The sequence below is a fragment of the Capra hircus genome, chromosome 24 (genome assembly GCF_001704415.2).
Source record: "Capra hircus breed San Clemente chromosome 24, ASM170441v1, whole genome shotgun sequence".
Taxonomy (NCBI): Eukaryota; Metazoa; Chordata; class Mammalia; order Artiodactyla; family Bovidae; genus Capra; species Capra hircus.
This window is the reverse complement of record NC_030831.1, coordinates 33101886-33120377: the sequence shown is the minus strand read 5'-3', so window position 1 is coordinate 33120377 and position 18492 is coordinate 33101886. Positions and strand designations below refer to the sequence as shown.

At 46.0% G+C, this 18492-nt stretch overlaps 1 protein-coding gene across 2 annotated transcripts in view; it reads left to right on the top strand.

Moving 5' to 3' along the window:
- The window catches only part of LAMA3 (laminin subunit alpha 3), a 255539-nt gene that overhangs the window by 161165 nt on the left and 75882 nt on the right, over window positions 1-18492 (top strand). Inside the window, exons 34-40 of one of the 2 annotated variants that reach the window (XM_018039638.1) lie at window positions 125-269; window positions 1160-1300; window positions 2822-2983; window positions 7453-7551; window positions 9930-10013; window positions 13641-13871; window positions 18299-18412. In XM_018039638.1, the coding sequence (XP_017895127.1) occupies window positions 125-269; window positions 1160-1300; window positions 2822-2983; window positions 7453-7551; window positions 9930-10013; window positions 13641-13871; window positions 18299-18412 (976 nt within the window). Of the gene's footprint in view, window positions 1-124; window positions 270-1159; window positions 1301-2821; window positions 2984-7452; window positions 7552-9929; window positions 10014-13640; window positions 13872-14917; window positions 15254-18298; window positions 18413-18492 lie in introns of those variants that run through there. The other variant, XM_018039637.1, reaches the window with a different exon arrangement.

The window sequence follows — 18492 nt, the reverse complement described above, 5'->3', positions numbered from 1 at the left end:
TAGACCACCAGGAAAGTCCCTGAACTGGCTTCTGACAAGCAACTTCTCTGCGGCAGTGCAGGTCGGCTTTAGAACTGTGTGTACAAAGGTGATGAAGACTTTTGCTTCCTTTCCTTGAGCACAGATGCAAGCCCAGAATCACAGGGCGGCAGTGTGACCGGTGTACTCCCGGCTTCTACCGCTTTCCTGAGTGCCTCCCCTGCCACTGCAGCAGAGATGGGACCAAGCCGGGAGTCTGTGACCCGGGCACCGGGGCGTGTCTCTGCAAGGTAAGACGGAATGTGCAATGCTGGGGATGTGGGCCACCGGCCAGAGTGGAGGGTCTTCATGCTGAGTCATTGTATAAAAACCTGTGGGAAACGAGATTGACCCATGATCAATGATGCTGGGAAAGATTGAAGGCAGGAGAAGAAGGGGATGACAGAGGATGAGATGGTTAGATGGCATCACCGACTTGATGGACATGAATTTGAGCAGGCTTCGGCAGTTGGTGATGGAGAGGGAAGCCTGGCATGCTACAGTCCATGGGGTCACAAGGAGTCCGACATGACTAAGCGACTGAACTGAACTGAACTCAATGGGTAGAAACAGTTAGAAGCCACCCCATCATTGGGTAGAAACAGTTAGAAGCCTCCCCAGCCTCACTGCTCTTGTCCTTTGGAGGGTCTACAGACCTCCTTAAGAATCTGATGACACAAATGGTCTCCAGAAAAATCGGCACAAACTTTTGTCTATAATTTCAAGAGGTTCCTGGGTTTCCCTGAAGCCTATTCCTGTCCCATGGACCCCAGGTTCATCATCTCTGCTCCAGGGTGTTCTGCCAATGACGGATGGGTTCCTCAATCCCAGCAGATGCTCTAAAGTGGTTGTAAGTGGGATGAAGCAGTCTCCCCCACATTGTGAAATTTTTGGTGCTGTTTTTCTACCTTCAAGATGCTAAAGGGCATCTGATGAAATTTAGGAAATCCTCTCTTCCATTTGTATGTGGTATAAAAATTTAAACAGTTGATGTGGTAGAACAGTTGAACAGTCATATAACTTTGGATGTTTTATTAGCATCCACGTCCCATTGTCTTATGTCGGTACTTAATTTGTAGCTCTCTTGAATCAGAGGCCCTTCAGAAGGAATGATCTCTTCTTTTGTGGTTTTCTTTGACAGGAAAACGTGCAAGGCACAGAATGCAACATGTGTCGGGAAGGGTCATTCTACCTGGACCCAGCGAATCCCAAGGGTTGTACCAGCTGCTTTTGTTTCGGAGTCAGTCATCACTGTCACAGCACTCATAAGAGAAGGGCTAAGGTAGGCAGGGCATCAGAGTCCTTCTGTTTTTCTTTAGCACTTCTAAATGAGAAAGTGAGGGGTTCCCAGGTGGCACAGTGGTAAAGAATCTGCCCACAGAACAGGAGACGTGAGTTCGGGTCCTGGGTTGGGGAGATCCCCTGGAGTAGGAAGTGGCAACCCACTCCAGTATTCTTGCCTGGAGAGTTCCATGGACAGAGGAGCCTGGTGGACTGCAGTCTGTGGGGTCACAAAGAGTCGGACATGACTGAGCATGAGCATGCATAAAAATAAAAAATGAGAAAGTAACTCACTGGCATGAGACGTGAAGAGTCATGGAGGTTTTTGCATCCTGCTGGGTTAGAATATTAAGCACTGTGCTCACTGTCCTTAGCCTGCAGGGTTCTGTCCCCAGATGTCCTCACGTCCCTCAGCTCACGTCCCTCATCAAATCTCTGCTCACGTGTCCCAGTGCTTGGAGAAGCCTCCCCTCACCACTCACTGACTCTGTGCCCTCACCTTTCTCTGTGGACGTCATAGCATGCATCACAGTTCTAAAGCTTATTATCGCTCTTCCTTCACCACTTGCATGTAACCTCCCTGGTAGAATCCCAGTGCAGTGAGCAGGATCTGAGATGTAGTAGTTGCTCAGTAAACACTCAGTAGAGTTGGTTGTTCTCCTCCCTTACTTATCTGCTTATCTTCCTGTTTTACTTACCTTCTCACCTGTTTTACCACATCTTGTCTTTGGCCACTTTTAAAGTCAACTCCAGAAAGCTAACATTGTGTTGCCTTCATGACCCCATGCTTGCTTTCTTGTGTGAGTCACGTATTTGTTGTTATTGTTGTTTAGTTGCTAAGTTGTGTCCGACTGTTTTGTGACCCTATGGAGTGAGTCATGTATTATGTCCAACAAATGTTCAAAGAAAGATTTTTGTATCTGTTTTACTGCCTGCCTCTTGAAAGGAGCACAAGCTTGTAGTTGGGGGAGAAAGTTATTTTGTAAATCCACTGTGAAGGCTCCTCTTCTTATCCCCAGGGGACCCCCGAAGCATTATTCCACATCTATGCCTTGTCAGCTCCCTCTTTTCCTTCCCTTCATAATTTAACTCTTGGCTTCCTTTGTGATCAGGGGAGTATTTAATTCTGATGCTCCATTTAGAGAAAAACAACGACAGCAGGCCACTGTATTTCACATCATATTTTTTCTGCAAGGAGCTCATCATTAAAATGCGCCCACAATCCTAGTTATGGTCCACACCCTTATTTGCATATTATTCGAACAGTTATTGGACACTACTAAATGTCAGGATGTGTGCAGGGCTAAAGGATAAATCCCACATGCATATGGCCACTATCCTTTGAGAACTCCTAGTCTCCATGGGTCTGTTGGGGGCTGAGCAGGAATCAGAGACAAGGAGACACCCGAGGGAAGCCTTTGCAGCAAGGTGGCTGCCCCACGGCTCTTTCTGCTCTTCAAGATTCAGCCATCACCAGAGGAGCCATGGGCACATGGTTCCATCCCTTGCCTCTGTGTTTCAGCTTGTGGACATGATGGGCTGGCGCCTGCAGACAGCGGACGGAGTGGACATCCCTGTCTCCTTCAACCCCGGCAGCGGCAGTATGGTGGCCGACCTCCAGGAACTGCCTGCCACGGTCCTCAGCGCGTCCTGGGTAGCCCCGCCTTCCTACCTGGGGGACAAGGTAACCACATCCTGCTGTTCTCCTGTGCCCTTGCTGGACTTCTTCCATCACTACCTGGGCATCATTAACCGGAGGTCTGGAAGGAAAGTTCCAGAGGTTCAAGTTACTAAAATTGGAGACCTTAGGTTAATCATGGGCTTCCTACATGGCTCAGTGGTAAAGAATCCTCCTGCCAATACAGGAGACTCAGGAGACTTGGGTTCTATCCCTGGGTCAGGAAGATCTCCTGGAGGAGGAAAGGGCAACCCCCTCCATTATTCTTGCCTAGAGAACCTCATGGGCAGAGGAGCCTGGCGGGGTACAGTCCATAGCATCTCAAAAGGTCGAACACAACCGAGTGACCGAGCTCACGTCGGTTAATCACAAATGCAGATGATGGAGGGACCTAAGGTGTATGTATCTCAGGGGCCCCACACGCATCGCTCACCAGCAAAGGAATAACGCACCAGGTTGTTCTTGGTTTTCACTTAATGCTGAAGGAAAATTCTTAAATGGAAATAACCCATTTAAATAATACCTGATACGAATGGCACATGTATGCTTTTAAATGCCAGTGCTGAGAATTCTTTGTTTTAAAGCAGAAGAAAGGCCCCTTGTCAGGAAAACAAAAGCTGCCAAGTGACTCATGAGCTTATTAAAAGAAGCCCAGGAACCAGCGACAGCACAGCTTTCATTAATAGAGTCACATGTGGTTATGAATAAATTCTTTCTTTTTTAAAAAATAAAATTTACTGGGGTGCAGTTGATTTACAATGTTGTGTTAGTTTCTGCTGTCCAGCAAATTAAATCTGCTGTCCACTCTTTTTAGATTCTTTCACATATAGGTCATTACAGAGTATTGAGTAGAGTTCCTTGGGCTCTACAGTAGGTCCTTATTGTTACATATTTGATATACTGTAGTGTGTGTATGTCACAGACGTAGAACACAAGCTTGTGCTTCCCAAAGGGGACAGGGTGCGGGGGAGAGGAATAAATTGGGAAATTGTGAGTGACGTGGTTAGATGCTCCTCAGGGAGCTTATAAACAAGTTGCTTTTCCTTTGCTGCATAAATTATCATTCCAGGATCAGGCCACCTACACTCATTTATAAGGACAGAAGTATGAGCCTCCCATAGAAACATCCTCTGGTGACACATGCTCCTGGGGGCCCAGGGTAGAGCTTTGGGGAAGAGGGAGATTTCACAGAGCCCCGCCCACAGGATACCATGTCCTCACATCTAGAATGACTAGATACTCGGGTCTTCTCAGCCTGAGCCCTCTGACGCTGTCTTTGGGTTGAAGGGCTGTGGCTGCTGACCTCTGAGTGTGGGGAACGTTGCTCATCTCACATAATCCTGCTTCTCCCTCTCGTGACATGCCTCTTCACATCCGCAGGACGAGCCCTGTACTTACTGGTCATCTTGTCCTGGGTAACAGACGACCCGCAGACTTTGCAGCTTAAAGCAGCAGACCATTACTATCTCGGCCAGTTTCCGTGGATCACGGTGGCTCAGGGTCTCTCATGAGGTTGTGGTCAAGACGTCAGCCTGGGCTGCAGTCACTTGGGCCTGGAGGATCCATGTCCACACTTGCTGGTGTGGCTGTCAGCCGGCCTCTGTCCTTGGCTGGCTATTGGTTGGAGGCTTCAGTTCCTGTTCATGTGAGACCCTCCATAGATGTGTGAGGGTCCTCATGATACTACATTTGGCTTCCACCGAAGCAAATGAGAGAAAAAACAATATTTTTGTAACCTAATTTCAGAAATGACACACTCTAGTTTCTGCTATATTCTGTTCTTTAGAACACAGTCACTAAGCCCAGCCTATACTCTGGGAGGAGAATTAAGCTCCACCTCTAGAAGACAGGAGTATGAAAGAATGTGTAGACCTATTTTTAAAGCCTTAAGTTCCTCTAAAAACTGTAAAAATAAAGTGACCATATCACCTTGCACTCTCACTCCTGGGCATGTTTTTCCAGAGAAAAACATGGTCCAAAAAGATACACACACCCCAGTATTCATTAATTACTGTTTACAATAGCCAAGACAGTGGAAGCAAGCTCAGTGTCCACTGACAGGTGAATGGGTAAAGAGGATGTGGTGCATATATACGATGGAATATCACTCAGCCATTCACAGGAATGAAATAATGAATGCCTCCTGTAGCAACACAGATGGTCCTCGAAATTGTCGTATGGAGTGAAATAAGTCAGACAGAGACAGACAAACATCATATTATAGTGCTTATGTGCAGAATCTAAAAAGGTGATACAAATGGCCTTACTTAGAAACCAGAAACAGACTCACAGGCTTAGAGAATGAACTTAGGGTTACGAGTTGAGGGAAGGGGCTGGGGAGAGGGATAGATCAGGAGTTCTCAATGGATGTGTTCAAACTTCTATATTTAAAATATCAGTAGATAACCGACAAGGACCTCTTGTCTAGCCTAGGGAACTCTCCTCAATATGATGGACCAACCTAAATGGGAAGAGAATTTGAAAAGAATAGACGCATGTATGTGTATAACTCAATCACTTTGCCGTACACCTGAAACTAACACAACGTTGTTGATCACCTATATGCCAATATAGAATAAAAAGTGAAAAGCAAATGATGTCAGCCCATCAAAAAAGCAATACTTATTCTCAAAAGAGAATTTGAGATGTTATCTTGAGTACTTCCAGGCTCTTTGGTCATAACTAGGTGAAGCTGTGTAGGCTGTAGGTCCTAGGGAAGAACTTCAGTGGACTGGGAGTCTAAAGGGCTGCCCCACCCCCCTACTCCAATTTATTTGCATCTCAGTAAAAAGCCTCTTGATGAAAGTGAAAGTGAAGAGTGAAAAAGTTGGCTCAACATTCAGAAAATGAAGATCGTGGCATCTGGTCCCATCACTTCATGGCAAATAGATGGGGAAACAGTGGAAACAGTGTCAGACTTTATTTTGGGGGGCTCCAAAATCACTGCAGATGGTGACTGCAGCCATGAAATTAAAAGACACTTACTCCTTGGAAGAAAAGTTATGACCAACTTAGGTAGCATATTGAAAAGCAGAGACATTACTTTGCCAACAAAGGTCCGTCTAGTCAAGGCTATGGTTTTTCCAGTGGTCATGTATGGATGTGAAAGTTGGACTGTGAAGAAAGCTGAGCCCTGAAGAATTGATGCTTTTGAACTGTGGTGTTGGAGAAGACTCTTGAGAGTCCCTTGGACTGCAAGGAGATCCAACCAGTCCATTCTGAAGGAGATCAACCCTGGGATTTCTTTGGAGGGAATGATGCTGAACCTGAAACTCCAGTACTTTGGCCACCTCATGAGAAGAGTTGACTCATTGGAAAAGACTCTGATGCTGGGAGGGATTGGGGGCAGGAGAAGGGGACGACAGAGGATGAGATGGCTGGATGGCATCACTGACTCGATGGACTTGAGTCTGAGTGAACTCCGGGAGTTGGTGATGGACAGGGAGGCCTGGTGTGCTGCAATTCATGGGGTCGCAAACAGTCGGACATGACTGAGCGACTGAACTGAACTGAACTGAACTGAAGGGTACTTTGTCTACCTGTCCTGAGGTGACGTTGCCTCTGATTTTCATCCCTCAATCACTCCTTCCTTCTTGATCAGCTTTTACTTTAAGGGGGAGAGATGTCAGGACCAGATGTAAAGTCTGTCCAGAAAGATGCTGTCCAGAAAACCCTGATAGTTCACTCCCTCGTCTCCGTTACCATCATGCTGTTAAGGCAGCACTGAGAGGTGGTCCATATACCTGGCGGTATGGTCGGTCATGGGCTTCCCCAGCGGCTCAGTGATAACGCCTCTGCCCGCGGTACAGGAGCTGCCTGAAACATGGGTTCAGTCTCTGGGTTGGAAGATCCCCTGGCGGAGGATATGGCAACCCACTCCAGTGTTCTTGCCTGGAGGATCCCATGGACAGAGGAACCTGGTGGGCCAGAGTCCGCAGGGTTGCAAAGAGTCGGACTTGTGTGAAGTGACGTCGCACACACACATAGTTGGACAGGGCTCATGCACCCAAGAGAATGCAGAATCACTTAGGAAACAGTCACCATCTGTGCTCAGGGGAAGTTTTTTTTAGTTTATTTTTGGAAGTTCATCTTGTACCTGATAGATATTAACCAGTTCTCTCGGCTAAATAGAAAAGCAGTGGCCTAGATTTCTTAGAATAGCTGTGGTTTAGTAGCCATCTAGAATAAAAGGATCTTATTTGTTTCTGTGTGACTAGTATTTTTCTTTTTAAGGGAAGTATCCTTTTGCTTGTAAAACTCAATCATCTTCACATTAAACATTTGAATCAATATAAAATGGTATAAAGCAGAGAGTTAAGATCCCATCTTCAGTTCCTCTCTCTAGAAATGAGCGCTGTTAAGGGGCTGATAGTGTATCTTCCCAGAGCTCTGGGCCAGTGTGCTTCGTAGACAAACTGATGTGGCCATGGTGTGTTGCAGCGCTTGTGCTATTCATGCTGTTATTTCAATTTTAGATTTCCTCGTACGGCGGGTACCTCACCTACCAGATCAAGTCGTTTGGACTACCTGCTGACATGGTTCCTCTGGAAAGGAAGCCAGCTGTGCAGCTCATTGTAGGTATCAGAGCACAAGCCAAGTGACAGGAAGTGGCAGTTGCAGCTTATGCCATTCTGATTTTAGGACATCTTTTCTTAAAAAATAATTTTATTTACATATTTCTTGGCTGTGCTGGACCTTCGCTGCTGCTTGGGCTTTTCTCTAGTTGAGTCAAGCGGGGGCTACTCTTCCCTGTGATTCAGGGGCTTCTCTTCTTGCTGAGCACAGGCTCGGGGGCATGTGGGCTCAGCAGTCGCAGCTCCCCGGCTCTAGAGCTCAGGCCCAGTAGTTGTGGCTCACAGGCCTAGTCGTCCTGCAGCATGTGGGATCTTCCCGGATCAGGATTGGACCCGTGTCTCCTGCATTGGCAGGCGGACTCCTCACCACCGAGCTACCAGGCAACTCATAGGACATCTTGATAAGTGGCCTACAAGAAGTCTGGATTAAGTCATTTCCAGTATTTCGTAGAAACTTGAAGGGAAGTTGAGAGCATGTAGCACCTCCTCCAGATCCTGGGTGCCTGACTATCCCAGCCCTGAATCGTTTCTCTTTTCTTCCCTTCCAAGAACTTAACCATCTCCCTCCTGGCTTCTCACGATCATTGCCTCATTGTAAACTTGTTTTGTGTTTCTGTCTTTCAATTTCATTGCACACATGTTTTTGAGACTTCCCTTTTTGCAAAGTCACGTTGCTGGGCTCATGAAGGCCAGGTGGTCCCTGTTGTCAAAAAGAAAAAGTGTAATCTAAGGGGAGATGGGCTTCTCTGGTGGCTCAGTGGTAAAGAATCCGCCTGCAATGCAGGAGACCCAGGTTCCATTCCTGTGTCGGGAAGATCCCCTGGAGGAGGAAATGGTGACCCACTCCAGGATTCTTGGCTGGAGAATCCCATGAACAGAGGAGCCTGGCTACAGCCCATGGGGTCTCAAAGAGTTGTGACTAAGTGACTCAGCACAAACACGAGATACTGGGGAGCCCTTTTGGTTTTTTAAGAAGTGCATGCTATGTGCTGGGCACACAGTCCAGAACCACAGTCTAGCAATTTCCTTGAGGGCAGGGGTGATATACCATCCTGCTTTGAATCCCTCCAATGTACAGAACCTTGAACATGGGATGGGGTGCCATCACCTGATCTTGACTGTTTCTGGTTCATTTGCTGGAATTAATGTGTTGCAATTCCAGCTTCCTGAAGGACTTCTTTGTGTGTTTTGTGTAAGTGATGACTGGAAAACCCCACATGCCTCGTGCCAGCTGAGGGCCTCGCATTCTGGTAGCTTTTTGTGTTTAGGCACGGCTGTGCTATGTCCTGTTTCTGCTGGCACCCAAATGTATTGCACTGTTGTTTTAAAAACTCGAAGGAAACTTCCTTTGGAAAACATCTTGAAAATGAAGCACCCAGGACTTTAGAGTTAAAGTTCAAGGAAAAATAGTTCCACAATAAAAACAGTATTATGACGTGCTGTAGATCAGCCTCATTATTTTTTTACAGAGCATCTCAAATTCAGGCCATTAGTGTGCCTATATTTTACTGCCTCTGTTATTATGCAAACTGTTGGCGCTCATGGAGAAGTGATGACCAAAATTTCTTCTTAATTTATCTTCAAACTTGGAAAGTAATTTAGGCTCATAAAGCATATACTCTGCTGCTTTGTTCCAAACCACTGAAATCAAAAGCTTATTGGGCATATTTCTTAGATTAAGATTTTCAGTGAGTGCTTGCAGATAATGCTCTTCTTTCTGAAAGGCCGGCTCTGATGAGTGAAACTTTTAGGGGTTTGGTGCCACAGAATAGCTGAGCTTCTCTATTGTGGGTGTGGGGTGAGGTTGCTGGTGGTGGGTGCTGACTGTCCATCCCATTGTGCCCTGAAGAGTCGCTGTAATGGGGACCGGTGCAGAGGCTGAATGATGGGGCTTGTGCCCGCAGGGTCTTGGGCTGTGGGGTGAGCCCTGCTCCACGTGCCAGCCCTGCAGCACCCTGTCCATGCTCCCTGCACAGCCCGCAGCCAGCCTGCCAACCTCCTGCCCTCCCTCCCCTCCCCACTAACGACCCACCAGAGCACTTTCTTGCTCCCTGTCTTATCCTAGACAGTAGGGGAACTGGTCCCTCATGTTATCTGCAAAGCATATTTACTGATTTTTTTAATTGTTTCCATCTTTTTAAGCCACTTTTAGTCAAAGGAACTTTCCTGGTTTCCTATTTGTGAAAATGAACTCTATGAGGTCTTATTATTCCATTTCCGTGTTACTAATCCTTTTGCTTGTCGGTTCATCTTGCAGTTACTTTTTAGAATCAGTCATTTCATGTAAAGCAGATCCATAGACATGTGTTTGCAAATCAGCCATAAACGTCGAAACATGCCAGCCAAGCTACCAGCACATTCGTATTTGCCTTCCACAGGGTCAGCACATGTCCGTCATCTACCATGAGCCAAATCACCCCCGGCCAGACCGGCTGCATCATGGGAGAGTGCAGATGGTGGAGGTAAGGAAAAGTGAATGTGAGGTGGTTCTTTCTTTCGTCTTTTTTTTTTTTGGCCACGCTGCAAAGCATGTGGGGTCTTAGTTCCCTGGCCAGGGACCAAACCTGCACCCCTTGCACTGGAAGCTCTGCAGCTTAACCGCTGGACCACCAGGGAGGCCCCTGAAATGGTTCTTGACGAGCCTTTCTGTCCTATGACTTAGCTCTTTCAAAGAGTTGGTTTTTCTTTTGACTTACTTTATGAATATAAAATATTAATTATGCTTATGTAAATATAATTTAGATATATAAATTAAAATTAGAAATTATATAAAGTATACAGAGCTCCAACCTCACAGGGCTTTGTTTGCACTATCTTTATGGCACTTAAACAGGAAACCATCCTGTCTCTTGTTTTACAGTTAAGTATCCTTATTGTATAAACTCCATGAGTCTGTCATGCTCCGATACACCTCGCATTTGTCCTCAGGATTCCTTCAGTGCCTGGAACCTGGTGGCTTTCCAACAAATGTGCTTGGGGTAAATAAATAGAAAAGTCACAAGCACATCTAATACCAAAAGAAATAAGAATAATATAGCTAAATAAAGGAGAGCTTATCAAATTATGTGTGCGTGCATGCTAAGTCCCTTCAGTCATGTCCGACTCTTTGTGACGCTATAGACTGTAGCCCGCCAGGCTCCTCTGTCCATGGGATTCTCCAGGCAAGCATACTGGAGTGGGTTGCCATGCCCTCCTCCAGGGGATCTTCCTAACCCAGAGATGGAACCCATATCTCTTACACCTCCTACATTGGCAGGCAGGTTCTTTACCCCCAGTGCCACCTGGGAAGCCCTATCAAATTGTAGAACATTGTATTACACCTACTTGGTTACAACTATTCCTTTAAGCAATGTTCCAATTATATTATTAAATTTGTCCAGGGATTTCCCTGGTGGTGTACTGGCTAAGACTTCAAGCCCCCAGTGTGGGGGCACCCAGGTTCAATCCCTGGTCAGGGAGCTAGATCCCAGTCCCACATGAGGAAATGAAGATGGAAGATCTGAGTGCCGCAAATAAAACATGGCACAGGCAACTAGAGAAATAAATAAAAATATTTAAATATGTCCAGTGAGAATTGTTAAATATATCCTCAAGGGGCTACTTTTTCAAGTACCTTAAACTTGCAGACATGCTGTAACATTTCTGTACTGGTCCATCCATATGGTGGAATACCATTTGGCAATAAATAGAACAAAAAGTATTGGTGACTTCCACAGTGTGGATGAAGCCCCAAAATATTATGCTGAAGGAAAGAAGCAAGACACAAAAGTCCACATAGTATGTGATTCTGCTTATATGAGAGAGGTTATGCCAGCAAAAATGGTGAAGAACCTCTTCCAATTTTTCCTCCACAAAAGCAATGAGAAAACTGGCAAATGTGGTCAAAATCAACTAGTTTACAAGTCTTGATAATTAACCAAAGGCTAGCAGTAATCTGCAAAGCATTTATTCCAGAAAAAAAAAAAAGCCTGAATCTTTTGCCACTAAATATTATAGTACTCTGTGATCTGCGGGTGGTCGAATTGATGAATTTGAAGCCACAGATGTGGAGAGTGGACTGGGAAGGTTTTCATGGATTTTTGAGTCCCAGAGGGTTGTCACCCCTAATACCTGCACAGTTCAAGGGTCAACTCTATATTGCAAAGTGAAATGTCTATTGACAGCCGACGGGATAAAGAAAATGTGTCACATACACGCTGGAATGGTATTCAGCCTTAAAAAAGAAGAAAGTTCTGTCATATGCTAGAACGTGAATGAAATCTGAGCACATTCCACCAAGTGAAATAAGCAAGTCATGAAGAGATAACTACTATGTGATTCCACTTATATGAAGTATTTAAACTCCTCAAATTCATAGGAACAAAGGAGAGTGGTAGTTGCCAGGGGCTAGGGGAGGAGGAAAAGGCAGTTATTGCTTAATAGGTGCTGAGTTTCAGTTTTGCAGGAGGATAAAGTTCTAGAGATCTGTTGCACAATCACGTGAATGTAGTTAATACTACCGTACACCCGGCTTCCATGGTGGCTCAGGAGGTAAAGAATCTGCCTGCAATGGGGGAGACTGGGGTTCAATCCATGGATTAGGAAGATCCCCTGCAGAAGGGACTAGCTACCCACTCTGGTGTTTTTGCCTGGAGAATCCCATGGACAGAGGAGCCTGGTGGGCTACAGTCCATGGGATCGCATAGAATCGGACACAACTGAGTGGCTAACACTTTCATTTCACTTCACCATACTGTTAAAAATGATTAAGATGGTAAATCTTATGTTACATGTTTTTACATCATAAAAATAAAATAACATGAATGTGTGTGTGCAAGAAAAGGTTGGACTTTCTGTCACAGTTATGAGCATTTAATGAATGATCTGAGCTGTGCAACTCACTCTGTTTGCATATGCCTCTCTGCTCATTCTCACTCCCTTTATGCTGTACAAGCAAAAGTGCATTGTGCAATAAGCTGAGCACTGAGAAAGCTGACTTCATTTTATTGTTCTTTGTTTTCTGCCTTCATCCCCCCCCCCTTTCTCGTGGCTCTCTTCCTTCTTGGGAACAATCCAGGATATGTGACTTCTGAATGTAAATCTGCTGTGTCTACTTACCTATCTCATTTTAGTGTTTTCCCTGATGCATACATTTTATTAACTTTTATTGGGTATCCCAGGTGGCTCAGTGGTAAAGAATCCACCTGCCAATGCAGGAGATGTTGGTTCAATCCCTGGCTCAGGAAGATCCCCTGGGGAAGGAAATGGCAACCCACTCCCATATTCTTGCCTGGGAAGTCCCATGGACAGAGGAGCCTGGCAGGCTGTAGTCCATGGGGTCACAAAAGAGTCAGACATAACTTAGTGACTAAACAACAACCACAACAAATAGTTGCTTTACCAGGTTGGGGTAGTTTCTGTTGTGCAGCAAAGTGAATCAGCTATATGTATGCATATATCCCCTCTTTTTCTGATTCCCTTCCCATTTAGGTCACCGTAGAGTCTCTTCAGTGGGCCAATGGTAAAGAATCCACCTGCAAGGCAGGAGACCCAGGTTCGATCTCTGGATCAGGAAGATCCCCTGGAGGAGGGCATGGCAACCCACTCCAGTACTCTTGCCTGGACAATCCCCATGGACAGAGGAGCCTGGTGGGCTACAGTCATAGGGTCACAAAGAGTCGGACTCAAGTGACTTAGCACGCATGCACGCAGAGCGTTGAGTAGAGCTCCCTGTTATGCAGTAGGTTCTTACTAGTTATCTAGTTATACATAGTAATGTTGAGTTTATACATAATAAACTGGGAAACTAGGAACAGTTTACTGTGTATAAACTACATACTATAATCTGTGTAGTTTATACATAGTAAACTAGGGAAGCCTGGCGTACTACACTCCATGGGGTCACAAAGAGTTGGACACGACTGAGTGCCTGAACAGCAGTGTGTATGTATGTCAGTCCCAGTCTCCCGGTCTATCCCACCTTCCCCCCTTGGTAACCATAAGTTTGTTCTCTACTCCTGATGCATTTTCAGTGTCTTTTGTTGGGTTCCTTCTGGCTGGCTGGCCTGCAGTCCCTGGGACTGAGTTCGCCTCTCTGCTTTCACGTGTAGGCAAACTTCAGACATGCCAGTAGCCATGCCCCCGTGTCCCGGGAGGAGCTGATGACCGTGCTGTCTAGACTGCAAGGTGTGCACCTCCGGGGCCTCTACTTCACCGAGACGCAGCGGCTCACCCTGAGCGGGGTGGGGCTGGAGGAGGCCTCGGAAACAGGAAGTGGACGTCGAGCACAGAGCGTGGAGATGTGTGCCTGCCCCCCTGACTACACTGGTGACTCCTGCCAGGTAGGAGCTGCCCCTCAACCATCAAATGCCCTGGAGGGCTCCTGGGGCTGGCGCTCCTGTCTGCTGTCCAGCCCTCTTGGACGGCCTGGAGCCCTCTGACCATCAAACAAGTTTCTGCTGGGTGTCTAGCGTCTTATCTTATAAAAATGAAAAAAAAAAAATCACTTGTCTCAAAACCCATCAGAAAGCATTAGGAGTTCAGTGGATCCTGGGGGTTGCAGAAATCTGGACTTTCCGGGAGGCAGGAAGGAAGTAACCCTGCATGTCCCAATATGTGAGCCACTGCCTTCCCAGGAGCTGATCCAGGGTCCGCTTGCCTTTCCTTAATCCAGGGCCTCTTTCCAGCACCCACCCCCCCACAGAGTTATAGTCCAGATTCTTCAGGGGAAGTTTCAGGCCAAGTTTCCAGCTCACAGCAGATCCTCAGCAGATGCCCAGTCAACTTGACTGTCCTTAGGGTGCTGTAACATGAAGCTATTTCATATCTCAAGCTGCACATATTTCCTCTTCCTGAAGAGAGGGAAAGAAAGCACAGTGGGTAGTACAGTGAATAGGAAATAGCACACACTGGCATCTTGAGAATTCCAGATGCCTGTCGGATATGCAATTAGCAACTTCCCCTCCCGACCCCTGGATTGCAGGAAACCCTAAAGGTGATCTGCACATCGGTTCTTTTTTTAACCTGCAGGTATAATATCTTTGCAGATTAAAATGCGACCTATTTTGCAGGTTAAAATATAATATACTCACTGTGGTTTTCTCGGGATTCCTGCCAGGTAACTTTTAGTCCGCAGGTACCTCCGCTCTTTGTCCCCGTCTTCTCTGTCTTTTCTAGCCTGATTAAGTGAAATTTCTAGCCCGAGGGAAAGAGAGGGACCTCTGGCTCACCACCCTGCTGCCCAGGGCGTGTTCTAGGCGCATGACTCAGCCTGTGATTTACAGCTGCGAGTGCTGTCTGGGGGGTGAGGTGGGTAGAAGGTGATGCCTGCCCCACCTGGCAGGAATTACAGAGTAGCGCGTTTGCCCGCGGGACTGTTATATGCGCTCTCTCCCAGGCTGACTCACAGGTGAAGTTTACAGGTGGAGCCTCCTGCCGCAGACAGCCTGCCTTCTACCTGAGTCAGCCCGGCCTGGGCAGCGAGCAGGAAGGGCAGGTATAAGAGGAAGAGGCAGAGGTCTGTGCGCAGCCAGCGGGACGCCCAGGGACCACGATGCCCCCGGCAGTGAGGTGGTCTGTCCGGAGTGTGGGATGGCTGTGGATCTTTGGGGCAGCCCTGGGGCAGTGTCTGGGGTACAGTTCACAGCAGCAAAGGGTAGTGCTTCCTCCATCTCCGGGTCAATACCAACTGCAAGCAAGTTATTTGGAGCTTAAGCCCAACCAGGTAACGGCCCTTTTACGTTTTGCTTTGGGTGGGGGAGGGTTCCCAGCTCCCTGAGATTTCAAGGCAGGGTGATGAGTGAGGAGTGGGTGGGCTGGGGGAGGGGCTGATGGCTTCACCATCCGCTGACTGGCAGTGTTCATTACGGCCTTACAGTGCCTGACAGATCGCTCTCCTGGGCTGTTAACCACAAACCGTATAAACATCGGCCCACCTGGAAATGCCGAGGCAGCTAGAGTTTGAATGCCTGTGGGATGTTCATGTCTAGGAAACTTTGTGCCCTTTCTAGACGAACCCAAGCCTTAGGATAAGAGTCTGGATGCCTGTAGGTTTCCAGGTTCTTCTTGGGAGAAAAATTACCTATAAAGTAAACCTTGAGAATCAGTGGAATCCCTATTTAAGATTAAGAAAAGTGATGAGATCAATTTTGTGTAATACCTAACAAACGTGCTTCAATTTGCCAGGCATTAAACATTCATAAATTCTGCTTTCACTGTAATTAAACTTCCTGGATGGTACTTGTATATTCACAGAGAAATAAATTCTATGGCTGCTAAAGTGATCCAGGAAACTTGATAGATACATCATTTTATCATTTGTACTACAAAAGTTTATTGGAAAAGTTATCCTGAAAAATTATCACTTAAAAAATTAGTAGTTGCAAAGTCTCTTTACTGAAGTAACATGTTAGGACACATTCGTTTTCATTTAGAATAAGTCTTCAATACAGTCTGAATAGTTGAACAGAATTGTATGTTAAATGTACAGTTTGTGTGCTTTATAGAGGTGAGAAAATAATTATATTTCCATAACCGACAAATGTTCTGAGAGTCACATGATACATAGTTCTTGCGGAGTGCTTTTCTATTTCTAAGCAAAAGCAAATTAAGATGGGTGATTTACCTTTAATCAGGATAGACCATCCTCACCCACCAAAGAATATTTAATTAAAGCTTTTACTGGGCATGTTGTCATAAATAAACCATATATATTTATTATTTAGATAATTTGTTCTTTATTAAATCGGGTAATTTTATAAGCATGTAATGGGGTATATGGTGATAATTATAAGGCCCTGTGCCTTATTAGTAGAGATTATTTGTAGATACGCTCATACCACCACTGGCTGAATTAAGTTCAAATGTATCTCTCAGTTGTGCTTTCAGCTCAAGAACATTCCTTTCATGTTTGGATTCTCCTTAGACAAGCCCATTCAGTAATCTAAGGTTTTGTAGTGCATTCTTTTGCCTCGACATGGTTCCTAATAGCTGAAGGGAAAATTATATTGGAAATTATAGTATTGTTATTGTGTATGATTTGGCATCATTGTGTGTAGTTTTAGAAGGAATTTCTAGCAGCAACTGGAATATTCAACTCTGGGGAGTGTGTGAGCTTCTTTTTCCCTTTGGCCTGCTCAGGTAGAGACCTTTAAGGCCATGAATGAATGAGAGCAAATTTCCCTTGGCTATAGCTTCAGAGTCTCATAGATGTATGTGCTGTTTAAAGAGATTAGATTAAAGATCATCTTTATCTTGAAGTATTAATTTTTCCTGATGCCTTAAAGATAGGCCCTGTAGGAGATCAGTGAAGGAAACTAGAGACTACACCTAAGTTTAATCGGTGATTGGCTCTGCCAAAATGAAGAAAATGACTTTCAAGGCAGAAATTCTCTTTAGAGGCAGAAATCTAAGTAACTTTTAATGGCTGGTATAAGAATAATTGCTTTTTTTTTTTTCCTACTGGGGGCATTCTTTTTAAAAAGTTATTTATTTAATCATTTATGGCTGTGCTGTGGCACAGAGGTTAAAGTGTCTGCCTGCAATGTGAGAGACCTGGGTTCGATCCCTGGGTTGGGAAGATCCCCTGGAGAAGGAAATGGCAACCCACTCCAGTATTCTTGCCTAGAGAATCCTGTGGATGGAGGAGCCTGGTGGGCTACAGTCCATGGGGTCGCTAAGAGCCGGACACGACTGAGCGACTTCACTTGGGTCTTCATCACTGTGCATGGGCTTTCTCTAGTTGTGGCAAGCAGGGCTACTCTCTAGTTGGCAGTGCTCGAGCCTCTCGCTTTTCGCTGCGGAGCATGGGCTCTAGGCACACGGACTTAGCTGCCCTGGAGCAGCTGGAATCTTCCTGCACCAGAGATCAAACCTGTTCCCCTGCATTGGTGGGCAGATTCTTAACCTCTGGCCCACCAGGGAAGTCCCAGGGACATTCTTAACTAGACTTTTCAAAAAATATATCAGTTCATAAAAAAAAAAAACCATAATTCTTCTCATCCACATGAAAAATAATAACTTGCAGCATTATACTGGAAGAAGACGATATAGAGGAGATAGGGTTAATCAGAGCAATGTTGAACAAGAGAACAAGACCAGCTCAAGGAAATTGCCTTAAGCTGGGTCTTTGTGTTCAGTGGGAACCAAACATCCCTATCAAGTTCTGTACAAGAATGCAAGCTGTTTCCTTTCCCCCAGGGTTCCCTGTCACCTGTGGTCTGGTGAGTGGCAGTGAATGGGTTCCACTGGACCTGCCATTATTGATTAAATCCCAGTGGTGATCCCAGCTTTCCCCTCCTCCCATCCAGCTCCCCCACCAGCCGAAATCCACACTTGGAAAAGGGGTGGCTACCCAAAGAGAACTTGAACTTGAAGGGATTTGCTCAGAGGTCCTCCCCGCTGGTGGACTGAGGTCCTGATCCTCTTTGCTTTCTCAGCCTTCCATGCCTCCACTGGCCCTCAAAACAACTGGCTTGAGAAGGAGAGGCACCCAACTTCCATAGTCAACCCCCTACACCCCGTTTGCTCTGATTTCCCCACCACACATCTCCCATTCCACCACAAACTCACATACCTACCAGGATGTGAAAACAACAGAAAACCTGATGGAAAAAGCAAGCGAACCTGGCTTGCATTGGAAAGTGGAAGTTCACACACTGACCAAAGTAGGGAGGATAGAAAGGTCAATGCTTGACAGTCAGGATGGTCACCTGCCTCAGATAATAAATTTCTTTCTTTGTATCGACTAAACGGTTTGTTTGCAAAACAGGGATGCAGCCCTGGATACTATCGTGAGAACAAAGGCTTATACACCGGACGGTGTGTTCCCTGCAACTGTAACGGGCATTCCAATCGCTGCCAGGATGGCTCGGGAGTATGCATTGTGAGTAAACTGAGCTGGAATGTTACTAACAAACGATCTGTGTCTCCCGGACCCCCTCCGCTAGGCCCTCAGACATCAGA